At 42.4% G+C, this 27,838-nt stretch overlaps 1 protein-coding gene across 1 annotated transcript; it reads left to right on the top strand.

The window, feature by feature from the left end:
• The first annotated feature begins 43 nt into the window (after positions 1-43).
• On the top strand, positions 44-27,838 carry SAMD13 (sterile alpha motif domain containing 13). Its single transcript, XM_073358304.1, has 5 exons — positions 44-215; positions 2,348-2,425; positions 7,435-7,519; positions 18,085-18,196; positions 27,033-27,838. The coding sequence occupies exons 1-5, from the start codon at positions 44-46 to the stop codon at positions 27,174-27,176; spliced, it is 591 nt and encodes a 196-aa protein (XP_073214405.1). The 3' UTR covers positions 27,177-27,838.

Genomic DNA, 27,838 nt, shown 5'->3' with positions numbered 1-27,838 from the left:
CCCCACAATGAGTAAAATGGCTACCAAGACTACAGACGTAAAAATGAGTAGACAAGATGAAAGACCGAAAGAGGAGAATAGACAGGAAAGAGAAATGAGAGAGAAAATGGATGGGAAAGAAGAGAAACAGCAACAATTGTCTCAAGAAAAGTTGAGAAGGAATAGGGGGACAAGACACTCCCTTGTGCGTAATCCTTCCAACACCAACAAAACAGGTGTAAGATATAGCCGGAGCCCCTTTCCTTTTTATTCTTCTGGGACTGAATGCACACTTATATTCACACCAAACACGCCATCATAATAATCTCGTAATAAACCGCCCAAAGCTCAGGGGTGGCACCAGCCTCTTCAGGAGGGAGGAGGGGGTTAACTGAGGTGGGCCTTAGCCTCCCCTCACCACGAGGCCTCTCCCCCCACAAGGCCCTGCTTCCTGGCCAAGCCAGGAGCAGGGCAGTAGTAAGAGCTGCTCAGGGAGCCTGGGCCTCTGTGGGGTGTACCGGACATTCCACCTTCCCTGGGGGGCGCACCCTGGGGAATGGGGATACAGGTCAGGAGCTTGCTCTCAGTCACCCCAGCCCCCGACCCAGGGGAGGCAGAGGATCTGGGGGCTCCCCACAGTGGCCCGGGCTCCTTGGGCAGCTCTGACCACAGCCTGGCTCTGGCTTCCAGCCTGGACAGAGTGCGGGGCCTCAGAGGGAAGAGGAGGAGCAGGGGCAGGCCACAGAGGGGACGGGGCTCCTGCATGTGTCCCACTTTCGCCTTTTGAAAAGGTGGTCACCCTAGTTGGGAGCAGCAAGGCATTGTAAGACAGCCAGGTTGCTGGGCAGGTGGTGATACAACCCCTTACTAGTCTAGATTGCACCCCAGAATGCACCTGTTCATTGCTGTTCCTTCAAAACCTCTTCCCTTCTGCCCTAATTTACACCCGGTGTCACTCCATTGAAGTAGCTGCACAGAGTGTGAATCAGAGTAGATGACCTTAAGCCCTGACCCAGCAACACATTATAAGCACATACTTAACTTTAAGCATGGGAGCATCCTAAGCACATAATGAACTTTTCTGGATCAGGGCCTTGGTGTATACGTTTGCACTCATTATAAAGGCCAGCTGAATGCCAGATTTGTGCAAGTTACACTACTGTATTCTTCACACGTTTTCTACTTGAGAAGTGCCTTTCAAAACCACTGACATCTCTGCTGCCATTGGCTTTTAGCCAGCATATTACACACACCTGCTTAGCCGCAGCTCAACACTCAGCCAGGAGGGGACCTCAGGGAAGAGAGGGTGGCTCATGCTTCTCTACAGTGACCTCTTTGTCCAATTCGGGAACAGCAGTTTTTGATCCTGGCACATGTAATGGCATGTGCGGCTTGGGACATTAACATTTGTGAAGGCATGGTAGGGCAAGGCAAACCAGGTTAAAATCTCAAAGCTGTGTGCCAAGGTAAGTAACAGATTCTATCCTAATGCAATTAAGAAATGATAATCAAACTACAGGAAAGTGGGAAGTTGAGGGGGAAATACAGCCCCTTCTTGGCAAGTTAATGAATATTTAGAGCCAGAGAACAGAGAGTTTGGAGGGGGATGAGAAAGCAGGTTGTGTGAATTCTCACTTTTTTTTTTTTTTTGCTATTAATGATCTAAGAGATAATTATGGATATTATGCAGGTAGACTGGCAATGGATTGGCCTAAATCTGTGCCACTTTCAAATGGCCATCTACGTCCTGGCAAGAATTAATTTTAACAACAACAAAACTGCCAGATGATTTCTTCACCGTCAGATATTTTTCATCTTCTATAGGGTTGTGGAAGATTCTTATTAAGAAGGGGAATTTGGGATTTTTGCCTTCTTTTTAAGTTTGGATAAAATCTCTGAGCATTTTTGCTCTTCTTTTGTTAAACTCCTAATTTGTGGGGTGTGTCTCCTGTCTAACTGCAAGGACGTATAAGGAAAACCAATAAGAAGATTTTAAATATCCAGTTGACGAACACAGAGCAAAATCCTCCATTCCTGGAGTCCCAGTCTGTTTTATCATCATTTATTCCATGATCATAAGTGTATTTTAAGTAGTCATAGTAAAAGTAACTTATACAGTTCTAATTTACTAGGTTGTTTACAAACAAAGAGTAAATCAGGTTCCCTGCCCCTTTAATCAATGCTTTAAAAATTAATGCAGCATGGAGGAAGTCTCCTTCCCAACTAGTGAGTCTCAGATGTAGGTCTACATATTTTTATTGAGATCTCATAGTGACAGTAAAATCTAGAAGGCTACTCTTGCTCTGGAGTTATGGACTACGGCTCCCAGAATGCCACACTACCTGACAGATTGTCTGTGATTGGCCAGAGCATCTTCTATTTGGAACTCTGCATGTGGGTGCAGCTGTGTTGGAGGAAGACAGCCTTTTGCTGGCTATGAAGAAAGGTAAGTGAGGTCTGCTGGGCACTTCAGAGGGAATGGGATTTTTTTAATATTCAGTTTCCTTCTTCTGATTCAGTTACTGCTATATTCCTCCCCTCAGCAGCTTCCTTAAAAATGCATGCTTTGCCCTAAAGTATATTTAGAGCAACTTTCAACAGTCCTGTGTGGAGAGCCAGGACTTGCTGCTGGATTGAAGATGAGCTCAAAAAGGATCATGCATCATTTTTAAAAAGAAGAATAAAGGAGGAGATTATCACACTCTTAAGAGTTTACATTCCACATGGCTTAACACTAATTGTTTCATTCTTTCAAGAGAAGTTTGCCTAGTTAGTCCAGCAGAAAACTGAAGTTCCAAAGTGAAAGTGATTTGATTTTTTGTTTCACTTGATTTTCCCTTTGAACAAATTTGCTGATATTTTCTCCCCCATGTCATTGCAAAAGAAAAGACATCTGGCTCTATCTTGCTCTCCCAGATCTAAATTCCAGCATCTCTCTCTTCCACTAAAGGATTGCTGCACTTTGCTGCCATGCATGTGTGTGAGGTATTTGGTTTTCTTGTACTGCAAACGCTTCCAGGAACATGGAAAGCTTGTCAGTAGAAAGCCGACATTTGGATATTAATAAATGTATGTCTGCACAGATTTCTGAATGTTTGATCTTGTGCAGATAACATAAACTTAGGGCCACCTCGGACTGACTCCATGGCATGGAACGGAGAACTGCCTAGTTTCACTTCATTCCCAGTGTGGCCTGGAAAATACCTTTCACCAGTAACAGAAGCCAAACAGTCCAACAAGGCTCCATATCCGTCCCCTGCCTGCTCGCACCCTCTCCTGCAATATTTCTCCAGCGGTATCTCCTTGTTAATTGAATTAACTTACCTCATAACTGATTAAAAACAACAGAACCTGGGGATTAGGGCTCAGCATCGAACTCTTCCATAGGCCATTAATGTATTGGATTCATATCTCTGCTTTTAAAGGACTTTTAGGCAGAACACATGTGCAGTGTGAACTTTATTTTAAAGACTCTAAGGATTAATTGAACAGCATGATGGAAGGAATGAGAGGTTGTGAGGGAATAGCTGCCTGATATTTGTATCCTCAAATGTCAGTTTTGTTACCAAAGTTAGAAACCACCCAAAACAGCAAATTCAAAGTGTCCTCATTGAGAACTTTCTCACTTTTTGAGAAACAAAGAGAATTGCTTTGTGTAGCTAAACTAACAAACACGTATTTATGCCACATTTTCCAGTACATTAAGTGAGATGTGAAATGGCGGTGGGTTCTTTTGCTGTGTAACACTGCCCCATAAGTGTCTGTTATTCCATTTGATTTATCTGTCTATATATATTTATTCTAAATAAATTCTAAAACACCAAAAAAGCATGTACCACCACTGCTTGCAGTGTCTTAACACAAAATTGTACTGTTTGAATGGTTTGTGTGTGCTTTGTTTATTTACCTGTCATTGCATAATGCAGGCAAAGTGAAATTGCCAGGGAAATGAACTTTAACTCTTGCATACAATACTTTGGCCAAAACCACTAATACCATGTTTTCAATGACTGGAGTGTTCATGAAGATGTCAGATTAATAGCCTGGAGACCACAGTACGCCATTCACATACTATTTATGGCACAGATAACAGTAGTGCAAAATTTCCCCCTTACTACACAGCCAGAGTGCATCAGGACTGCTCTGGAGGGACCATCTTTGGAGTATGAATTGAGCAGAGGTTCTTCATAGTCAGTCTCGGCCTCTTCTTTTTGAGACTGCCAGCAGGGACACCTGTCGGTGTTAGCTGCGGTAGTTGTTTCATGAAGTCATGGGCTGTCCGTTGGAAATCAGCGAGAGGCCTCCCTCTTACTTTGTAAGTTTCTAAGCAGCCATCAAATAGTAATGATTTCCTTCTGTCATTCCTGACCCTGGCAGGATTTGAATTGAATGGATATAATTTTAAGAGGTTTGGCATAGGAGAAAATCTGTATCAAATAGATGCCTGGATCTGTGCTAGCCCAGACTGTCAAAGGTGAACTCATGCTCAATTTGTGTTTAAACCCCTTTGGGTCATAGCTGAGAAGCAGTGCGAGGGAATTCCGCAATATGTTAATGCAGCCAAACAGTACGTAGTTGGGGTTTTTTCCCCTCATGCACTGCCAGTCATTTAATCTACATAAAAGCAAACATTTCTTCACAACTGAAAGACTCCTAAAACCAGGAAAGTTAGTTTAGATTTGCAGTGGTGTAAGCAGTGGTTAGCGGAGCCACCTAAACAATCTCTGTCACTGTATGTCCTGCTTGAAAAGTTTAGGGGGAGAAATTAAAATAAGATGATTGTAGCATAGATAGAACATGCTGATGGCTATGGAAAATTGCCTGGTTTTGCTTCTCATTGGACCAGACTCAGCCACTTGTAGTCACAGTGAGAAGTATTTTACTCTACAAGTAGTCTCATTGACATCAGTGAACCAACTTGTGAAATAAGGTACGAATCAACTGAATGAATTTATCCCCCTGAGTTTCTTCTTTCATTTCTTGCCTTTGTCTGATCCCGTCAGCAGCACAATTGTGGTACCCTTCTGACAGTCTGTGCCCTTCCATTCAAACTTCTTTGTTTTTCATGCTGAACCAGAAGTGCACAGATTTCAAAGGAAATTAGGTGGCACTTACGATTTCTGGGTGTGTGCTTAAGGCTGGAGTATTCTGTCCCTTGTGTTATTAAGTGAACTCATTTATGAAGTCAGTGACTAACCTTCCCAGCCCTAATTGTTTCCACTTTCCATAAAAGTTTCCTTGGATCAGCTACTTTACAGTTTGAGCAAAGTTGCTCCTAACAGAATTTATTGTTACTAAATACATTGCGTTTGGTAGTAGGGGTGGGTGGGAAAGGTTTACAGTGTCGAGGTCCCAAGAAGCAAATCATGAATCTTACACTGAATGTTAAATGTATTACTCCCCCATATAATGATTTGGGAAGATTTTCTGCTCTCTTTGCAGGAACTCTTTCCTGAAAAAGAAATTGCTTAAACTGGACCCTCTGAGGTTCTTTCCAAGGGCAAATATTAGAAATAAGGGTTTTAGAAATAAAGGGTTGTTAGACCCTCAGCAGCATATTTGTTCCTGCAACATCTGAAATGTGCTCTCTCTTTATTTTCACTCAGGTTAAATTAGTTGGAAACTGCTTATGAATATTTAACAGTGTAAGCAGTTGTGAGGAAGCAGTTGTTTAATAAAAGAGGGCAGGGGGAAAGACTCATTAATTTCAAAAGAGTTGTGGCTCTTTTACAAGGCAGTTGTTAAGTGGATTCTGCGGCAGGAGACGTGTGATTTATAGCATTAAATAATTATGCTGAGGGTATTTAGCTAAAGTGAGCTGGCAGAACACTGTGTCTTTAAAAAGTCAGCCATGAAACAGAAGGCAGTTGGTGCAGCTTGTATGTGGTTCCTAACGTCATGCTGGCTCTGAGCCAGCCTGATCTTATTTCACTGTGTCAAATTGTACCTCCTTATTGAATTCCTTTGCCAGCCTACTTTATGAAAGAAATCCTTGGGGGTTCTTTTGCTGTTCTTGATAAGCTTGTAAAAATGATTTGTTTTAGTTGCTTGTAGGTAGGTTTTTCTTTTTTACTTTTTTCCTAGAAAAATGACAATGTGGTGTAACGTTGCCTAGTGAATGATTTCTGAGATGCTTATAAAATGGTGAATGTGTGTAACTCAGTTTCCAAAATCTTTCCTTGTATATTGCAAAAAAAGAAAGCAACTCTCAACAGATCATCTCAGTAATTAAAAACTGCAAGTTTTTGTCTGTGTGTGCTGTAAATGAAAATACCACACACCTGCAGCTTTATTTCTTCTTTTAAGCTTGTTTCTTTTAATCTTGTTTCACTGTATCCGGGAGAACATTTTGCGAATAGTATAATTGTTGCACTTGTCATTTTGCAGTAATCTCCTTAGATGGAGTGAGACGTGATTGGGGGGAATTGTATTAAATGATCTGATCTACAGTACAGAAAGAAACACCTTTTTGATGAGTTTGTAATAGTTGTATTTGGTGTTCTGCATCCTGTTAATTATATATTAAATATAGTAATGGTTTTTCAAAAGGTGTTTTTAAACGTTAATTTATATCCTAGATTTTTGTAAACTTTACATGGATTTAATGATTTCCCATTCTTTTCTTCTTCTCTGTGACATGTCATAGGCATCCATTAATGCCACAACAAGAACATCTTGAATATTTAGTTAGTTACCCAGTGCTCTGTGAAACAGGAGTGAGTTGCTGGGGGGAAAAGTCTTGGGTCACCCCCGCACTTCTCCCATGAACATGATAATGGTGCAAAAATATGTACTGCGAAAATATCCCCGCACAGGGTGGGGAAGAAGGGAGAACAAATTGGATTTTCTTCAATTTCACTCTAACCTTGAGTCCCCACTTCTCTCCTCTGCACTCACTACAGCTACTGAAGACGCTCGACTAGCTCAGGAAGGATAGTTGTGTGGGTAAGGCACAGAAGTAGGCTTCAGCAGACTTGGATTTAATTCCTGGTTCTGCCACAAACCTCCTGGGTAACCTTGGGTAAATCACCCAGCTCGTCTGTACCAAAGTTCCCTACCTGTAAAGTGGGGCACCGATGCTTCCTTTCTCACAGGGATGTTGTGAGAATAAATTCTATACACATAGGTGAGATGCTAGAGTAATGGGAGGGGGGCATAGAAAACCCTATAAATAGGTATTAAAAAGCACTTATTTTGGAAAAGGCTCAAATTGAATGTTCAGTCCTTGTCTGTAGAGCAGAGAGCACCTCTGGTGTTTGCTCATCAGCTTTTCCTAGTTTATAAGATATCAGCTTTGTCCAGCTTCTGAGGAAAGCAGGGCCCTGACTGCACTTTTTCTCTCCAAAGGGAAGGTGGTCTTGTGCAGGAGAACACTCATTTCTGTTACATTATATTTCTCTTTTGTATTTACTGATTATTAAACACCTCTCTTCCCTCCCCCTCCTTATTGATTAGTTGCTGAACTTAAAGAAACCTCAACCCTCTCCATGCTGTCTGTTGACATGGAAAACAAGGAGAATGGCGCTCTGGATGTCAAAAAGTAAGTGAATTCCTGGGGTATGTTATATGTAGACAACAAAGAAATTTTGGTTTTAGTTTTAATTCCTCCATTAATTTTCATGGCTGGGGGTGGAGGGAACCGGTGTATTTATGGGTTTGCAAGCTTTCCCCATTTGCCGTTGTCTTTATTGCATTCCAGCTGGGAAACAGAGGTCTCAGACCTTACATTGGTTAAAGGGGGCATCCTGCTGGGTTCTTTTCAACCAAGACTGTTACGGAATTCCTTTCTGCACTCTGCATGTGAAAACAAACATAAAGCAAATATGCACTGTGTACCTGATCATGTCAAGTTCATAATGGTCTGTGGGGGGAAATGCTTTGTTCTTCTTTGAGTAATTGTCCCTATGGGTACTTCACTCCAGGTGCGTGTGTGCCCGTGCATTTTCGATTGGAAATTTTTCATCAGCAGTGCCCATGGATCTGCACCTGTGCCCTACCCATCCTGATGCTCTGGTCCAGAGGTATATAGGGTGGGACTGAGCTGTCACTGCTCCAGTTCCTTCTCAGCCCCTTGCGGCTTCAGTCGGAATATCAGTGTTCGCTTGCTAGCCTTAATCCGGCTTGCTTGTTTTTTCTTTATTTACTTTGCTGTTTTCTTATTTTAATTTCTAGCACATAATTGTGCTTTCTGGGGTGGGGGTGGGTTCATCCCACACTTCTTTTGTTTGCGATCAGGGCCTCCACCACCCTTGACCTCTGCTGGTTTGTGGCCTTTTTTCCTACATAGGTTATACCCGAAACCCCAGGCTACAAACCCTGCCAGACCTGCCACAGGTATTTCCCCCTCAGCGATGGGCATTCCAGCTGCCTCGGTGCATCTTACATCCCATCAAAGGGTAAGGTCTGCTTCAGCTTCAAGAGCAGATCCAGGAAGCTAAAGGGGGACAGATTGAAACTACTTCTTATGGAGGGCTCTTCGGGCTTTGAACATCCCCCTCAGTACATCAGCCTCAGCCTCTAAGGGTGCTCTAGCTTCTTTGGTTCTGGCTCTGATAAACATAGACCAATGGGCAGCTTCAGAGGCTTCAAAGCCTTCTAAAAATGAAAACTACCATTCTCCTGACAGGAAACCTGAAAGAAAGGCAAAGTCACCCCAAAGGCCAGAGAGCAAGGAAACCCTGCATCCCAGTATGGGTACTGCCAAGGCTTCCACCCCTTCCAGTATCAACATGCTGGTACCACTGAAAAGACTTCCAGCATCCTTGTGCAGCACCATCGTGGGTACCTGGATTGGAGTCCTCCAAACACAGATTCCTCTTGGCCCCTGTTCTGGTACTGTTTTCCTCAGGTCCTAAAGAGTGTACAGACTGGCCATCTATATCATCTCTGGTGTCATTCAACATACTTCATTTTGAGGAACAATGCCCAGGATCACTGGTACCGATCAGATTCCTCTCTAACAAGGATCTCCAAGTCATTGAAGATCCTGAATCTCTCTTGCTGAGGGCTACTGAGAGGAATGTCCTGCTGGTACCAACCTACCCCCCAGAGCCGACATATCCCCCGGTGTTGCCACACTACTAAACAAAGACTCAGCCACAGATACAATGAGACAGCGGGCATCACCTAGGCTTCCAGTACCGATGCAGCCTTTGGTAATGACTCCCTTAGCTCCTCCACTGGAGGCAGGGATGATACCTTCTCAGACACACACACTTCCATTCAAGACTCCACCATCTTCCCATTCCAGCTTCCCTCTCCCCTAGGTATATCCCAGGAACCAGTTGTCCCGTCAACCTTGTGAGGACCTCACCATAGTGAGCTTGTGAACCCTGGGGCTCTGTGATGGGGCATGTTCCCCATACTCGTCCTGAAGGGGTTAATGTAGGCCAGGGGGCCAATTAACTCTATTAGGCTGCAAGCTGGGGGAATAGTTAGGCTGAAAGGAAAGCCTTAATTATGGTAAGCTCACCTATACAGGAGCAGGCGGGGCTTCTATGAAGCCAGGGAGCTGGTAGCAGAAAGGGGTTGCAGGAAGTAGTCTGCAGTTACTCCGGTTGGGAAGGGAGGCATGTTTGGAGCTATAGAATTTAGTCTGCAGTTAATCCCTGGGAGGAAGGGGTTTGGGTGGCAAACCCAGACGGGGGAGCCAGGAGGAGTAAGAAAGGCTCAGGGAAAAGACAGCAAGGTTCAGGATGGTGCAGGCCTTGGCGGCTGATCAGAGGGTCCCTGAGCTGGAACCTGGAATAGAGGGCAGGCCTGGGTTCCCCTACCAGCCGCTAGGGTAGTGGCACCATTGGGAATGAGAAGACTGCTTGAGACTGTAAGGAAAAACTTTGATACCCTGGAACAGGAGGACTATAGTGACCAGACCGGCGGGCCAAGCCATGAAGGCAGAGCACCTTGAGTAACACCTGGGAGCGAGAGCGGCAGCAGGGTGTGCAGTGAGCAGCAGAAGGGGGCCTTGGACCTGGAAAGAGCTAATCCCCAGAGCAATCAGGAGGAGGCGCCTCAAGCGGTGAGTAGCGCACGCCGTGGCAGGCCCCTTATAGTGATCAGCTATATAGACTGCTGTCATGCAATGGGACTCACCAGGAACAACAGCCACTGGTACCTGGGGACCCTCTTCCCCAGCCAGACCCTCCTGGGGCACAGGAGTTAAGGTCAGAGGAGGAGGAGGTATCTCCATCAGTGAAGTCCTCTCCTCAACAGATAGGGCTGTTATGCCCCCTCCATCATCCTATGCAGATGACTTCAAGACCTTCCAAGAGATAATGAAGAGAATATCGGAGGCCCTGCAGATCCCCTTGGAGGAGATATAGGAACCTCAGCACCCCCTGATTTGCTTCCCTCCCCTCAAGGAAAAATTGTCTTGCCTAGCAATGATGCTCTACTGTTACCAGCCTGTACAATATAACAAACTCTAGTGACCATCCTGCCTACCTGCAAGAGGGCTAACAAAAACTACTAAGTACCAGCCAAGCGTTCAGAGTATCTTTTTCTCCCATTCCCCTGAAACTCTCTAGTGGTCAACACTGCTAACAAAATAAATAGTACTGGTCTAGATGGACCGTTCACGATAAAGAGCTTAAACCCCTCACCTTCTCAGTTGCAAGAGATATTCCTCAACTAGCAGCAATTGTACCTTCACTAGATCCAAAGGGATTGTTTGTCGCCCTCAACTTCCAAGATGCATATTTCCATATGGCTAGTAATCCAGCTCACTGATGAGTCTTATGGTTTGTTGTGGGCAACAACCATTGCCAGCACTGGGTTCTTTCCTTTGGCCTTTCATCCAACAAGAGAGTCTTCACAAAAATCCTCTTCGTCATCACAGTGCATCTTCGACAAATGAGAATCGTCATCCTCCTCTATATGGATGACTCACTCTTCAAGGGTTGCTTCTTCCTTTAGGTATAGTCAGCAACCAACAAGGGCCTACCCTTCTTCCACTCTCTGGCCCTTCATCTCTATTCAGAAAAGTCTGCCTTAATACCACTCCACACATAGACTGTATTGGAGTCACGCTAGACTACAGCTGCCAGAGCGTACCTGCCCCCCAGACAGGTTCCCCTCAAAGTCAGTCTCATTGCTACACTACATCAGAGACCCCAAACCACAGCAAGCCCTTAAACTTTTGGGACAGATGGCAGCTTATGACACTCCATGCAAGACTGGACTTTTGGTGTCTTCAAGCCTGGTTCAAATCTGTCTACTGTCCCAACAAGCACAAGCTGTCTGTTCCTAATAGAGTCGTCAACTCTCACAACTTGTTGAGAGACCCCTACAAGCTCTATGTGGGAGTTCCATTCTTGCTCTGATCTCCCACAAAGTTCATCACTACTTGCCTCCGCGTTAGGTGAGGGTACCCACTTTCAGCTCAAGGCAAACCTTGACCCCAGGAGTCTTGCTCCATCAGCATCCTCAAACTCAGAACAGTTTGATATGCTTGCTAGCACTGCCTACCCAAGATCAAAGATTCTCTGAGTCAAAATAATGACAGTCTACAGAACTGTCTATTTACCACGTAAATTGCCAAGGAGGAGAAAGATCCAAGTCTCCGTGCACAGAGCCTGGTGCATCGCCCATTACGTAGACATCGGAGCAATTTATCTGACAGGCCAATTGAATTCAGTCCTGAATTTTCACCCAAAATGTGTGTTCTGCACTGTCCAGCCCTCTCCTGGACAGTTCAGATATTTTAGGTCTGTTGCCCCTGTAAGTGCATCAGTATCCAACAGTTTGTTACTTTAAGTGGAGAGTTACCTGCACAATTCAGTTTAAACACAACACTGGATTAGTTTTTGTTTAAAGAATGAAGCAAGTTTATTTAACTACAGAAAGTGACTACAAGTTCCAGGCATTAAAGTCAAAAATGGTTACAACAGAAATAAAGATAAAGTGCTTTCTAGTGCTAAACTTAACAAACTAGACTTGGTCAAGGTGAAATCCGTACCACATGTTCCCAGGAACATTGCTTCAGTCGCATGGTGGTGATGCCTGTAGCTGGAGGTGGAAGAGAGAGGAAGAGCATGGCAAACCTCCCTCTCTTTTATCATGTTCTTTCTTCCCTCTTGGCTTTGCCTCCCACCCTTCAGGGTCAGATGAGCATTACCTCATCATAATCCCAAACTGACCAAGGGAAGGGGGGTGACTCACTCGAGAGTCCAACAGATCCTTTGATGCTGCCTAGGCCGGTGTCCTTTGTTCCTGTGAGCTGGGCTGGGTTTGTCCCATACATGCCCTGAGGAGGTATGAACTGCCTCTCTGTTCCTGGAGAGTTTTGCCTGGGCTTGTTTTAAGCCATGAGGACACATTTTCAGCCTCATAACTATATACATGAAATTACAACCTATAACATTACTATAACAACAATGCTCCGTGCATCATGAGCCTTCCAAAGACACCCGACATGACAAACTTTGCATTGGATACCACACAATCATATTATAACAGTGAACATGGGGGTGCAGGGTGTTCTCCTGAGATACAGAGTGTCTCAGTCATCAGCTTGGCCAGAAGGGTAGGGGAACTGGGAGTACTTATGGCTGATCCACTGTACACAGTATTCTACCAGGACAAGGTAACCTTATATCCCCATTCTTGTTTCTTACGTAAGGTTTCATTAGACTTCCACATAAAAGTGCCTCATGGGAGCAAACCAATCTTCACATTTTGGACATGAGAAGAGCTCTTGCCTTTTATCCTGATAGAAGTAACCTCTTCAGAGCTTCTCCCAGATTGTCGCCTTCTCAGAGAGAGTGACGGGATGTTCAGTTTCCACCCAAACACTATCTAAATGGATTTCAGGATGCATTTTAGCATGTTACAAAGCTTTGGGAATGCATCGCCACCTACAGTCACTGTTCATTCCACTAGGGCACAGTCCACTTCTATAGCCCTACTTAAGAACTTATCCATCACAGACATTTGCAACGCACCACCTGGTCACCTGTATGCGCCTTTTCCCAGCACGGTGCTGTTATGCATGCTCCTAGGGTAGATGCTGCCACTGGCCAGGCTGTTCTCCAATCTGTAGTGAATCTAGGGGGACCAGATGTCCTGATTTTATAGGGACAGTCCTGATATTTGGGGATTTTTCTTGTATAGGTGCCAATTACCCCCCATCCCTATTTTTCTTACTTGCTATCTGGTCACCCTAAGTGAATCTGCCTCCTCAGGAGCAAAAAGAACAGGAGGACTTGTGGCACCTTAGAGACGAACCAGTTTATTTGAGCATGAGCTTTCGTGAGCTACAGCTCACTTCATCGGACGCGAAAGCTCATGCTCAAATAAATTGGTTCGTCTCTAAGGTGCCACGAGTCCTCCTTTTCTTTTTGCGAATACAGACTAACAGGGCTGTTACTCTGAAACTCCTCAGGAGCATAAATCCCATTGACAGTAGATGTTCATAAATCCCTTTTGAATATGAAATTCAGGCTCCTAAATCATTTAGGTGTTGCACTGCTGAGCACAGCAATGCCTACCTACCTTTAAAATTCTGGGCCTTAATCTTTGCAGTTCATTGCACTTTTCTTTTCTTCTTTGTTTGCTATTCATATAGAACTTTCATGAATTTGTATTTGTACAAATGCTGAGAGTAAGCATCTAAAGTTGTAGTTACACAGCACCTTCCATCCTTACAACCAGGGATTAACAAAGGAGATAGCATGGGGGGAGCTCCTCCTTTGTTGAGGAGGTGAGAACTGTTTAGGCAGGGGATTAGAAGAAGGGTAGTAGGCGGGCCAGGTACCTGCCTGGGGCTTCCGGGTTTCCTGCCAGTGCGAGGCACAGCAGCCTAATGGGAGAAGTGTCCCAGCTGGGAGGCACCTATCCACTTGTTCCAGAGAGAGTTCTGTTCCCCTGCTGGCTTCTCCTCCTATCCAGAGATGATGACAGATGGAGATGATGCATGCATTTGGTGCAATGTCTTGTCTGAAATAATGTATTTCCAACTTTCCTGTCTAAAAACCTCCACAACCTGCTATTTTTATTCCTTTTGACATCGGTGCAGGTTCTTCACCCTGGTCAAATCTAAATAGTGACACTGGGTGGGAACAATAAGCTGCATGCATGCATGTACACACACAGAAACATACTTCGGCTTGGTTGGCTGCAAGCCTGCTGCTTGGGGACATAAACTGCTTTCAGACACATTCCTTCTTATTTCCTCCAAAGGAAATAGACTGCACAGTGATGGGCATGATATAAAGCCAGGTAGATAAATGGTTCCTAATCTCTCCCCCCGTGCTGCATCTCATCGCTACAAGATGATGATGTAACACCTTATTACCACGTAACATCAAGACCTTTGATGACAGCTATCAAAACTGGTGAGCTTCCCCTCCTATTGAGATCTACTTTAAGCATTGGTTACAGCACAGCAATATACACTTATGCAGTAACTATACATGGATCATACCTGTATGTCCATTCAGAAACCACCCTCAATTAGCAGCTTCACCTTTACCATGTGTGTTGCAGGGGGAAAGTAATCAAAACAAGGACAGCTTATATTTAATGTATTTTCCCTTTTGGCTCAAATGATAGAGGCTCAGCTACTAACTGAAGGTGGCTATTTAAAGCTGGTGGGTAATGTAATTCAATTGAACAGGAGCTGTGGTTTCTAAGTGAATGTATACAGCGTGCGTGCGCTGATGTACAAAATAAGCATTTGGCACTATGTTAAGGAGGTTATAAATAGCTTTAGTAAAAGCTGTTTTTTCAAGATACTGCTGTATCTTTCCAGAACTTTCTGCTTCCACCACATGATGGCAATAAAGGCACAACACACAGACAGTGGTGAAAAGCAAGCAGGCCACAACTTTATTCGTAATCAGTGCATCTGGTACCTGGCAGTTCAACCTGTCAGATCATAAAACGCCAGCCCCTTTAAGCTTTTAAGGCACTCTGTGGGCCGGACATAAACACGTATTTATGGCTTAAGTTATGATTCTCAGACATTCTCTTTCCTTGTCTAAAGAAATGAGCTTTGCACAATAATAAGGCAATGAGGAAGCTGTTCAATCCACAGTCTGGGAGCCAAGAGAAAAGGTTACAAATCCAGCCAGACTCAACTGGATTCCGCCACACTCCTCCCAAGCTTTAAGTTCCGTAATTTTTGAAACCACCTCTCACTTGAGGTCCCGCAAGAGGCTGCTACTTGTGAGGCAGGAGCATGCATTTATTAGGACAAGTTAGTCACCAGTGTAGCTCCATTGAAGTATTTATACCTGGCATGAGTCTGGACCATTATGCGTAAATATTTCCTGTACTGTAAGAGCAATAGCATGGAGAACTAAAACCTAAAAATAAAGATGTTTTAAAACATGCCTTGAAGTACAATAAGCTTGAAATTAAAACATATTTGTTAGTAAACAAAATTTTAATAGGCATTTTTCCACATTAAATCTTTCGTTTGCTATATAGAAAGAATATGGAAAATTAAGCACTTTTAAAATTCACTATACTTTTTTAATGCTCAATTTTTATTTTAAGTGGAATGATGACGCAGATTGTAAATGTGATGTGAGAGGAATATTCTGCACCTTGGGGAAAATGCAGAGATTTGTGTAATACTTATAAACTCCACTCCTACAAATTACAGTGCCTTTGTGAATGTTGAGTGGACATAGATTTTTATAGTATATTTCAGGATTTAAGCATCACAATTTGAACAACAAGAAAAATCTTAAACTAAAATGAATTCTGTATTTAACAGAAATACTACAAGTATTCTGCAGTACTGATCCTGGTTAGCAAATCCTTTGCTTGCAGTGAATAGTATCTTAGTCCACAAGTAGCCCCATTGAAATCAGTGGGTCTGTTTGTGAAGGGCTCTCAGCCTGGCCCTTAACTTACTGTGGTTTTGGGGTCATTGCTGTGGAATGCTTTTGTATTATATTTAATGAATGACAGAAAATGTTTTAAAGGGGCTAAAATGCTAATGTACAAGCAATGTTACCATGCAACTCCAAAGTTCCAGAATTCTGTTGTCACATACAAATACAGACCCCAGGATTCCGAGGAGAAGCAACAGCCAGTCACACAACTGGGAGACCCCCAAAGCGCTCAGTGAGGTTTGAGCCACCATCCACAATTATGCTCCTGTTCTTTGTGGCTGGTGAAAAGCAGTTAGGAGACCGTGGACCCTGTGCTGACAGAGATGATCACCGCCTCTTTCAGTGAAATCGATCTTCCTGCCCCTCTGAAACACACAGTGGTCTAGCGTTGCTGCTTGACTAAGCCCGGGCAAGATGGAAGTGGTGATAGTGGGAAGAGGAACCTTTGAAAGAACAGGCCAAAATCAATCTCCTGAGCACATTACCCAGCTCAGCTCAGCATGCTGTTTTGACTCTGTCCAATACTGGCCACAATCTACAACTTGAATCCTGACTGTCAAGGCCCAAAATGGACTTGGCCTTTGCTATTATAAGAGTAGGACTCATCAGGGCAGGGACTAGACCTTTTCGGCAGCAGGAGCTCCCTTCCATCACAGTGATCCTGAACCTCATGAGTGTTGATGTCAGATGCAAGATTCACCACCTTGGCATTGCTTTCCCTATTAGCAATCCAAGCATAGCTCAGTATAGACAGATGCAGGAAGAGACGAGAGAAGGAAAAGTGAAGCAAGAGAATTAATTTTTTAAGTGTCTAAATCCACTCCAATAGATCGTACAGTCTTGTTGAGTACTTGTATGTTCACATAAACTTTGAGAGCCTTTGCATTCCATAGTGACGAGTGAATTATAAATAAACAGATATACATATATGTGCTGTGCACCTGGGATTAGACTCCAGGGTTAAAGACTGCCCAGAGATGAAAGATATTGTAAATGTCCTTGTCTTTCGTGTCCAAACTAAAGGAAGCTAGAGCAGTAAGTCTCTGGGCCAGATTTCTGCCCTGGGACACATGCATGCAAATCCCAATGGTTACAATGAAATCTTGGGCCACGTATGTAAAGGCTGAATTTTGGCTTCTAATTATTTATATTCATATTCAAAATATGTATTATAAAGACCTTTGACTGTAGCTCTGTTTCCCTCTTGGGAGTCCCTTTAGATCATTTGAGACCGTGGAAGTGTTTCGCCTGATTTCAGAAAAATATACATAAATTAGTTCTTGTTATTTCCTTATTGATGCTACAACTGAGCTATTGACAGGGATGGCACAGTTAAAATGGAGAATATCTGTTGCTGAACTTCTTTTGTACATTGAAAGCTGTAGCTGTAGAAGCATTTGATAAAAGCAGGTGTTTCCTGTGTGTGACTGCTTGCTGTTCATCTCCTTAAATTACTGGATGAAAGCCAGAGTCAAGCTAGTTATGTGCAGGTTTTACTAACAACTTGCAGAGCCAAAAAGGTTATCTGAGATAAGAAGGTAGGTTAAGGTTAAGCAATGCTGTCTGGAATCACTCTGAATTAATAACTAATGGGTAACATTCTGAATGATTTGTTGTTTCTGATGCTGCTGAAAGCAATTGGCTGAGGTCAGCCACAGAAAGGAATCAGTTCTGACTGTGTTTAACAGATGTTTTCTAGGATTCTTAGCTGATTAGAAAATCCATAGATTTAAGTCTTAAAGGCAATGTTGAAAGACTTGGATAATGGGAGCATGTAGAGTGCTTAATGGTGCAGATGCATCCCTGATTCATAAGAGAGTTTGTGTAGAAAGAGACTGAATACAAAATACTGAAATCGCCTGAACAGAGTTTGGTAGGAGAAAACAAATAGCAAACAAAGTCTTGGGAGACTGGTGTTCAACCCCAAACTTGGTAGGTCTTGTGCTCCAAGGCCAGTAGGAGGCTGGGGAGAGCTGTGAAGGCAGCATGTTCAGCCCCTACATGAGGAGGAGTCTCTACTGACCCCTTCTGGCCAATTTGAGGACTAGCAATAATGTATTCTCAAGGGAGAGGTATCCAGCCTTTCTCTGGTGTTCTTGACACTGGGTCTTTGAAGTGGGGAAGAATGTGAGTGACTGTCATTTCTTTAAGAGGGTCCTGGAGGATGCCTCCCTCTGGGGGAAAGTAAGTGGGCTGCATACACAGAAGCAGCATATAATAAGCGCACACATAGTGATTACCTGTCTAAATTTGCATTTTGTAGTTCAGTAGAGAATGGGAGACCTCCTGACCCTGCTGACTGGGCTGTCACTGATGTCGTAAATTACTTCAGAACAGCAGGATTTGAAGAACAAGCCAATGCTTTTCAAGAACAGGTAAATCGGTTTGGATTGACTGTCACTGCCCTTTGACCCCTCACGTTTTCATTATACGGGCTGGTTGTACAAAAGTTAGTGCATGGTAAATCTCCCAGAAAGGGAACATTCTGGGTGACAACTTTTTATTATCTTTAAACAATATCCTCATTTTACAGGACATGCACTGTAGCTGGAGGAAGGCTGCTCTTGTGATCAAAGCATTAGACTGGGAGCTGAAGAATCTGAGATCTATTCCTGGCTTGGCCACAGCCCTTTCTGTGTGATCTCAGGAAAGTTGCTTAAACGCTCTGTGCCTAAGCTTCACCATATGTAAAATGGGAATAGTACTTCCCTACCTCCTGAGGTTGTGGGGAGGATAATTTTGTTAATGTTTATAAAATGCTGAATTCCTCTGAGGGAAGGTGCTATCAAAGAGTTATGTCCACAAGTTCAGTTGCATGCTGCTTTTTGGCCTGGGAGTCTTGCTGTCTTGGTTTGAGGAAAGGTTTCCTTGAGGAAAGGTTACAAGTAATCAGAAAACAGAGGAATTGAAAGTAGCGGGAAAGCAGTGGCTTTCTTGCATAGCAACAGCACATTGCTCTGCTACATGAACGTAAGAATGGCCATATTGGGTCAGACCAAAGGTCCATCTAGCCCACTCTTCTGTCTTCCACAGTGGCCAATGCCAGGTGCCCCAGAGGGAACAGAACAGGTAATCATCACGTGATCCATCCCCTGTCACCCATTCCCAGTTTCTGGCAAACAGCGGCTCGGGACACCATCCCTGCCTATTCTGGTTAATAGCCAGTGATGGACCTATCCTCCGTGAATTTATCTAGTTCCTTTTTGAACCCTGTTATAGTCTTGGCCTTCACAACATCCTGTGGCAAGGAGTTCAGCAGGTTGACTGTGCGTTGTGTGAAGAAATAACTTCCTTTTATTTGTTTTAAACCTGCTGCCTATTTAATTTCATTTGGTGACCCCCTAGTTCTTATGTTATTAGAAGAACTAAATACTTCCTTATTTACTTTCTGCACATCAGTCATGATTTTATAGACCTCTATCGTATCACCCATTAGTCATCTCTTTTCTAAACTGAAAAGTTCCAATCTTGTTAATCTCTCCTCATACGTAAGCTGTTCCATACCCCTAATAATTTTCATTGCCCTTTTCTGAAACTTTTTCAATTCCAATGTATCTTTTTTCAGACGGGGAGACCACATCTGCACGCAATTTCAAGATGTTGGCAGACAATGGATTTACATAGAGGCAATATGAGATTTTCTGTGTTGTTACTTATCTCTTTCTTAATGATTCCCAGCATTCTGTTTGCTTTTTTGACTGCCTCTGCACATTGATTGGTTGTTTTCAGAGAACTATCCACAATTATTCCAAGATCTCTTTCTTGAGTGGTAACAGCTAATTTAGACCCCATCATTTTATAAGTATAGTTGAGATTGTTTTCCAATGTGCATTATTTTGCATTTATCAACATTGAATTTCATCTGCCATTTTGTTGTCCAGTCATCCAGTTTTGTGAGATCCCTTTGTAGCTCTTCACAGTCTGCTTTGGACTGAACTATCTTGAGTAGTTTTGTATCTTCACCTCACCCTTTATCCCTTTGTCCAGATCATTTATGAACATGTTGAGTAGTACTGGACCCAGTACCAACCCCTGGAGGACACCACTATTTACCTCTCTCCATTCTGAAAAGTGACCATTTATTCCTATCCTTTGTTTCCTACCTTTTAGCCAGTTACTGATCCATGAGAGGATCTTCCCTCTTATCCCATGATAGCTTACTTTGCTTAAGAGCCTTTGGTGAGGGACCTTGTCAAAGGCTTTCTGAACATTTAAGTGCACTATATCCACTGGATCCCCCTTGTCCACATGCTTGTTGACCCCCTCAAAGAATTCTAGCAGATTGGTGAGGCGTGATTTCCCTTTTCAAAAACCATGTTGACTCTTCCCCAACAAATTATGTTCATGTAGGTGTCTGACAATTCTGTACTTTACTATAGTTTCAACCAGTTTACCTGGTACTGAAGTCAGGCTTACCGGCCTGTAATTGCCTTGAGAAAGATGTTGGTTCTTCACTTGTTGGGCTGCTGGAGAGGAGGCACAAGACACTGGTATGCTTTTTATCTCAGGGGAAACAAGGTGATTGCTGGAACAGCCTACTCCTACAGCATTTCTGCCATCTGAGTAGAAGCAGTGAAACCAAAGGTGACACTTCCCCCTTGGATGAAAGGTTCCACAGTAGCTGTCTTGATGTGACAGGGAAGGATCATTGAGGAAGAATCAATGAAAAAGATAGCGAGGGACTGATCACTCAGTAAGCCGGTAATGCAATATGGATCCTTTCTCCTACAGATTACTGTTTCATGGTTCAGTACCAACAAAAGTCACAACAATGACCGAAAGTCATTGGTCCATGTGGAATGAGTTTAGTCTGTCTTGTATCGAGTGGACAAGCATCCACATAACCATCATCATCATTACTGGAATTGGCTGACACACTTGCTGGCAGTCTGTCAGCTGTGAAGTTAGACTGAATGGGCCATTGAAACTGGGCTAGTTGCACACAGCTGAGGAGCAACAGTGGGGTAGCGAAGGGAAATTTGCACTAGAACTGCCTGTGATGTGCCTGCCTCTTTTGTAGCCAGAGAACATACATCTCCAGGTCTGTTAGTCTGGCACCATTCCTGATCACTGAGACCCAAATGTTCCAACTTGGGTGCTCAAAGTTAGGCACCGAAATACATATTTAGGCACCTAGATAATTGCCCTGATTTTCCAGAATGCTGAGCAGTCATAACTCAGGGTGAATGACATCTGTGGGTGCTTAGTACTTCTGGAGATGAGATCCTAGAGCACCCAAGTTTGAACATCTGGGCCAAAATGTCTTTTAACAAAAGAACAAATAAATAACAATGTCTTCTGTCAATGTCACTTTGGATGGGCTATCACCATCAGGAGAGTGAATTTGTGTGGGGGGGTGGAGGGTGAGAAAACCTGGATTTGTGCTGGAAATGGCCCAACCTGATGATCATTTTAGATAAGCTATTACCAGCAGGACAGTGGGGTGGGAGGAGGTATTGTTTCATATTCTCTGTGTGTATATAAAGTCTGCTGCAGTTTCCACGGTATGCATCCGATGAAGTGAGCTGTAGCTCATGAAAGCTCATGCTCAAATAAATTGGTTAGTCTCTAAGGTGCCACAAGTACTCCTTTTCTTTTTGCGAATACAGACTAACACGGCTGTTACTCTGAAAAATGTCTTCTGTGAAAATCTTCTCTCCATAATGAAGATATGGGAATGTATCTACTTGGAAACAGTTGTATTTTTATTCTCTGCATCCTTCGAGGAGATGTTTTTCTTAAAAGCTGCTTATTTCATTTAGTTCAGGATCTGATAAATTACAAAATATTGGCCAGATAGAAATTACAACTGTAAAAACTGCATAGTAATAATCTCTTCTCGACATTCTATTTCTGCCTCTTTTCTTTGCTTGGTTTACATTTTTGCAAAATCAATGCTTTTTGCAGCTGATAAGAACAATTTTGAAGGGGAGGATAGAGATCTGGAATCTTTTTATAAGTGTAACATATGTAAATGTAACATATATATAAACCATATTTTAAAAAAATCATACAATTCAGCAACCCCCTTTTTAATTTGGCTTAAAAGATATATTTATAACATGCATGTTTTAGCAAAGGTTTAACAGATTTCAGGACCTGTAGGCTGCCTCTTTACCTGTTACATTCTGATGTACCTGAAACCTTTGCACTAAAAGACTTTGGTCATTTAATGGAGGTGGCTCTAAACTTCTGTCTCTCACCCCATCCATCACCTCCATAAAGCATTTCAAACGTTGCAGCTCTAAACTCTTCCTCTCACAGACAAGAAGCCTATCAAAATTCTGTTCTAGCCTTCTTTATTTGGCATAGAGCCATCCAGTGCTAAAATGAAATGCAGGCTTTCCAAAAAAAAAAAAAAAAAAAGTGGCATTCAAAAAGGAATAAAATTAGCTTCTTGCTACTGAGTTAATCTAGCTGACCTTAAAGCCTGAGAAATAAAATCCCAACTGATTATGATTTATGAGTGCAGCCGGTGGCTAAATTTAGTCTCATTCTTGTGGGGAAAAAAAGCCTTGTTTTGGGTAATTCTCTGGAAGGGCTCAAGGAGCCTCTTTCTACAGCTGCAGCTAACTGTTCAGCATATTTTACATTTAAAGATGAGTAATCAGACAGACAACAGATTTGACTGAGTCTATTACTTCTCTAACACCATCAAGAACATCACCTGGGACTCCTTTCCACCACCCCAGGAAGGTTGGTTTTACAATTAAGAAAGAGACAGTCTGAGAAGTCAGGGGCTCTGACTTTTCTTCCTCTGACAGTCGTGCCTGGGTGAGTTCAGTCAAGAATCTTACTCTTTCTGTGCCTTAGTTGCCTTGTCAATAATGCAGCAGTAATAATTGCCAACTTTCCTACACTCTTGTGAGGCCAACTCTCACTAATATCTGCAGAGCTTCTGAGATCACCTGATGGAAAGCAGCTTAGAAGTGCTAAGTGCTATTTTTGTTATGATGAAGGTAGGACCGCTGTGGTGCTTTTGGGAGGAAAGCTGCTAGTTCATAAGGTTCCATTTATTGGTGTGTGTTTCTATTAATTGTTGGATCTCTAAGGCTCCTCAGATCTTTATCATCAGGAACCCAGCTATGGCAACACAGAGGGATCACTAACTCTGCTGGCATTGGCTTCTGCCCCCTGGCTATCCTCTGTGAGATTGCACCAGGAGTTAATGCTATTTCAGGACTTTCCACCCTTACTTATGTACTCGCCTGAGGGCAGGAATGGGCAGGCATGCATACAGTGACCAGATGTCCCTATTTTATAGGGACAGTCCCGAAATTTGGGGCTTTGTCTTATATAGACACCTATTACCCACCACCGCCAGTCCCGATTTTTCACACTTGCTATCTGGTCACGCTAGGCATGCATATAATGCATTTCTCTCCCTTCATCCCGAGCCACACACATTTGAAGGGGGAAAGTGACTGTGTGTGTGGAGGGAAGTGTCCCACATAACCCCTTGCCTTACCTTTGCCATAGAAAATGGTTCTCCACTGAACTGCTTCCATTAAGTAGAGGGAACACATGGGCCATTCTTTTGTATAGTGGTTAGCTACAACATATGTATTAGGGAATTGTTGGAAAATATGATCGCTTTCTTTGTTCTCAAATCCCACCTTTTGCATAATTGTAACTGAGTCCACACTTCTTTGTAATGAGATGTATAATACATCTCATCCATAAAATACACTGATAAATGGCTCCAAGCTGCTTTAAAACCTGAACATGTCTTACAGATGAGGAAAAAGATCTGAGGAAGAGCTCTGTGAAGCTCAAACGCCTGTCCCTTCCACCAACAGAAGTTGGTCCAATAAAAGATATTACCTCACCCCCCCCTTGTCTTTCTCAGATGAGGAAAAAGACATTTTTAAAAAACTGTATATTGTGAATGCTAGTGTAAGTGGTTGATTATAAGGTGATTATACTTCTGCTGGTATTATTAAATCTTAATATCTCTCCGATTTCAGTGGATGTAAGTCGATTTCAGTGGAAGAAATTACTATAAAACAGTGAAAATAGCAAATTAGCAGGGAACGGGTTATTGTAACTATGAGGGAGTTGGGGATAGAGGGGAATTAGATAAGTAGGAAGATGCAAAATACCAAGACAGAAAATATGAGCCATAAACATTCTGAACAATTGGCTCAAAGAGCAAGACACTAAAATAGACTAAAACACATCGCAAGGCGGAATTCGAAGAGCTTTGCTAGGATGCCTGTCCTGACAATGCAGCTGGTGTGTATGGGTGACTCGATGCATGTAACCCTTTGCCATGTGTTATGACTTTGTATATTTAACAGATAAAGCAAAACTTTCAGTGCCAGCTACCAAAAACAATAATAATATTTATGGCTGTCATGTAGCCAGAGGATTATATTTAAATAATGCTAAATTTGGCCCTTCATAACCACTGTCACAGCACCTTAAGCAATGAGATTGCAGTATGCAAATGAACTAAAGTCCTCAGCATGGTTATTAGCTGATTTATCTCTGATGTCACAATCCCCCCTCCAACAAAGGCCTCTTCATAGCTATCTTGAAAGCAGACTGTTGGTTGGAAAATAGCTAGTTTTCCATGTCTCTCTCTAATGAAGATACCTTAACAAAAACATGGAGGAGCACAGAGAGACATTTTGTAAATCATTTTAATATAAACATGTTTTCCTTTTAAAAATTTGTGATATTACTCAACCATATTAAACTTGAAGGACAGAGAGAGTGCCAAGAGGAATTTCACTGGATTGCCAATGGTTGCTGAGGACAGAGGCTGAATTTTGCTGCTAAGAACATCTTGACAAGATGGTGAATTATTATGACATTCTAGGTATTCAAAGAAATGCCTCTGCAGATGACATTAAAAAGGCATACCGAAAACTGGCATTGAAGGTGCACCCTGATAAAAACCCAGAGAACAGAGAGGCAGCAGAGAGGAAATTCATAGAAGTCTCTCAGGCATATGAGGTTTTATCTGATGCCAAAAAACGGGATGTCTATGACATGTCTAGTGAAGAAGGTATAAGTGGAAAAGACAGAAGAGGTAGAGGTGAAGGTGGAGAAAAAGGTAGAGTTAGAGAGAAAGGCAGGGGTGGGAGTCACTTTGATTCTGAATTCCCATTCAGTAGCCCACACACAGATGTGTTGAGAGGAATGGACTCCTTTACAGTGAAACTCTGGGATGATCTACTTGATGGAATTTCTGGCATTCAGCGAGGACTCCATGGAAGACGAAGCAGAAGTGGTGAAGGATACTCTGTCTCTATTGCTGGAGTGTCTCCTATTTCAGGGACTGGATTTACTTCATTTGGTTCCCAGCGAGTTGGGGGCTGCTCTTCATCCTCCATCACATCACTGAACAACAGTGGGAAAGGCAACTTCAAATCAGTCATAACGGCCAGCAAAATAGTTAATGGCATCAAAATCACTACAAAGAGGATTGTGATGAATGGAGAAGAAAGAGTAGAAACCATTATTGACCATTAAAATTCTCAACAATTGGTAAGAGGCAGCTACTGTACTTGGATAATGAGTTGTTGAAAACACACATTTGTCAGAAATATTAAATTATGATGAATTTCATTTGAGGGATTAACCAGAGTAATGAGGGTGCGGGGGAAGTTTCAACCAAAATCTATTTTTGGTTTGCTGCGTCCTAATTGAAAATATTTATAAACAGTTCTTCCAAAGTTATGTGTGGGTGCCATAGACTTGTCGGTTAATTCTCGGGCTATCATTAATGCATATATTTTGTCTATAAAATTGTTGTGAATTCTCTGTGCACTTTGCATTTAATAATAGTTATCCAAAGTGAAGAATGATCAGAGTTCAGGCCAATCAATACTTCCACTAACATGAATCTTATGTTTTTCCTTTTTGTTTGAATTGTGAACCCAATGGTTAATTTGCTCTGAAGTTAACATTCTCAGGACAAACTTTGTTCATTTCAATTAGTAAGGAAAAATGTAGCACTGGAAGATGTAAATGCAAAACAACATTGCATTTCTGGATTGTTTTCTTGCTTCACCTAAATGCTGGCAGCTTAGTACATTTTGATAACTAGCTATGTATATTATAGGCAAATAGCAATGATTAGAGGGAGTGAACTGGGTCTAAGTTATTTCCTAACACATTCTAAATCAGTAAATGCTGTTGTTTTTGTGGAAAAAAGAACATAAAACAGTGTAGGCAAACTGTGTAAAGCTATAAACTTCTCTGGGACTTGCTGACCTCAGAAAGCACTCCAGCTACACCATGTGATGCGAGAAAAATATTGCTCATTATGCTTCTTTGATGCATGTATAGAGCCTTATAGCTGTAGTTTGCATTCTGTGGATGTGCCACACAGTACCATTGCAGTCAGTGCTTAATTGTAATGAAAGAGGTGCTGGGGCTCAAGCAATTTATTTATATGCATAACTGATGCAGCAAGCCCAGAGGTGCTGGGCCTATGAACTGCCAAGCCAAGAGGTTCCACGGCTCAGCCCTGGCAAGCCCTGGCACAAATTAAGCCCTGACTGCAGTACTGTGAGGGGAGGGGTGGTCTTGTGTTGAAAGCACAGGACGGAGACTCAAGGGATGTGGATTCCATTCCTGGCTCTGACCTTAGAGAAGTCACTTAAAGGCACATTTTTAAAAGTGGCCTCAGGTTTTGGGGTGGGATTTTCAAAAACACCAGAGTGACATACACTCTAAATAGACAGGGCAGACAAATCAAGGGAGAAAGGAAATATTATTACCGTCTTTTAAAAGGCATGGAAGATCAAGTGACTTGCCAAAGATCACACAAAACAATCTATGGCAGAGCTGAGACTTGAACTCAGATCTTCTGCACCGCAGGTCACTGTGTTAGCCACAAGACCACCCTTCCTGCTGTACCTAATAATTAAAACATTTTCCTGCATCTGTGAATTTGAAACAAATAACTGGGAAAAATTTCAAATGCGGATGCTTCTAGTTAGACACCTGAATAAATAGCGTGATTTCTAGAGGTGCTGAAGTCAATAGCTGCTGCAGGGGGTGAGCACTTTTGAAAATCAGCCCATTGGCAGATGTCATCATTTGTTTACAGATGTTTACAGTTTATGAAAAAATAGAGCATAGTATTCCTGTTCTTCATGAATGATCGTCTTTAGTATACTCCTGTCTGTTGAGAATAGTTTTGTAATCTTTTAGATGTGTACGTTACCCTTAATTACGCATTAATTCTTTTTCTAGGAAATTGACGGCAAATCATTGTTACTGATGACAAGAAATGATGTATTGACTGGACTTGCGTTAAAACTGGGGCCAGCTCTGAAAATCTATGAATATCACGTAAAACCTCTACAGACACAACATCTAAAGAACAATTCTTTATAGCGAATGGTCTAATTGGGGTCCTGTTGTGCCTCGAATAACAATAAATAAACAATTTGGTTTCATAGGATGGAACTTTGTAAAGAGAGAATATATGTCTTAAGAATTTAAACCAAATGGAAATGATATATATCCCATTGGATAGATTTGGCAATATACTGTACTATGACTGAACTGAGAGGGATGGTGTGGATTTTCACATGGTACATAATGATTTTCTCTTGCAGCTCCCTAAACAGAATACATTGAAATGATTAAATCAGATTCTGAACAAAAAGTGAAGAAAGGGAGTTCTTCGTTTCTAAGCCAAACAAGAGGTTAATCTTCAAGAATTACTTAAAGTACTATTAAAAGTTTACATATATTTGGGGAGAGGAAGCAGAAGTAGATTCTGATTTCAAATATCTACTGAAGTTACTGCTCCTTGTAACTTGTGTGACTGGATTGGGATTTGCCAACTCACCCCTTTCTGCAAAGGGTCGTATTTTTGACCTTATTAAGGTTTATTTGTGGTATATTGCAATGTTTAAAGCTGTACGTACAATTAACATAGCACCTTTTATAGCAGAAGGCCTTCCTAAGAGGTGAAGCTTGGTTGTGTATTTTGGTGGTGGTCATATTTTCAGCTTGTTTTCACCCAGTTTTATTCACAGTTCTAAGTAATG

Source organism: Lepidochelys kempii, chromosome 8, assembly GCF_965140285.1.
Source record: "Lepidochelys kempii isolate rLepKem1 chromosome 8, rLepKem1.hap1, whole genome shotgun sequence".
Lineage (NCBI taxonomy): Eukaryota > Metazoa > Chordata > Testudines > Cheloniidae > Lepidochelys > Lepidochelys kempii.
Note: the sequence above shows the minus strand (reverse complement) of the source record. Positions and strands in the feature narration are given on the sequence as shown.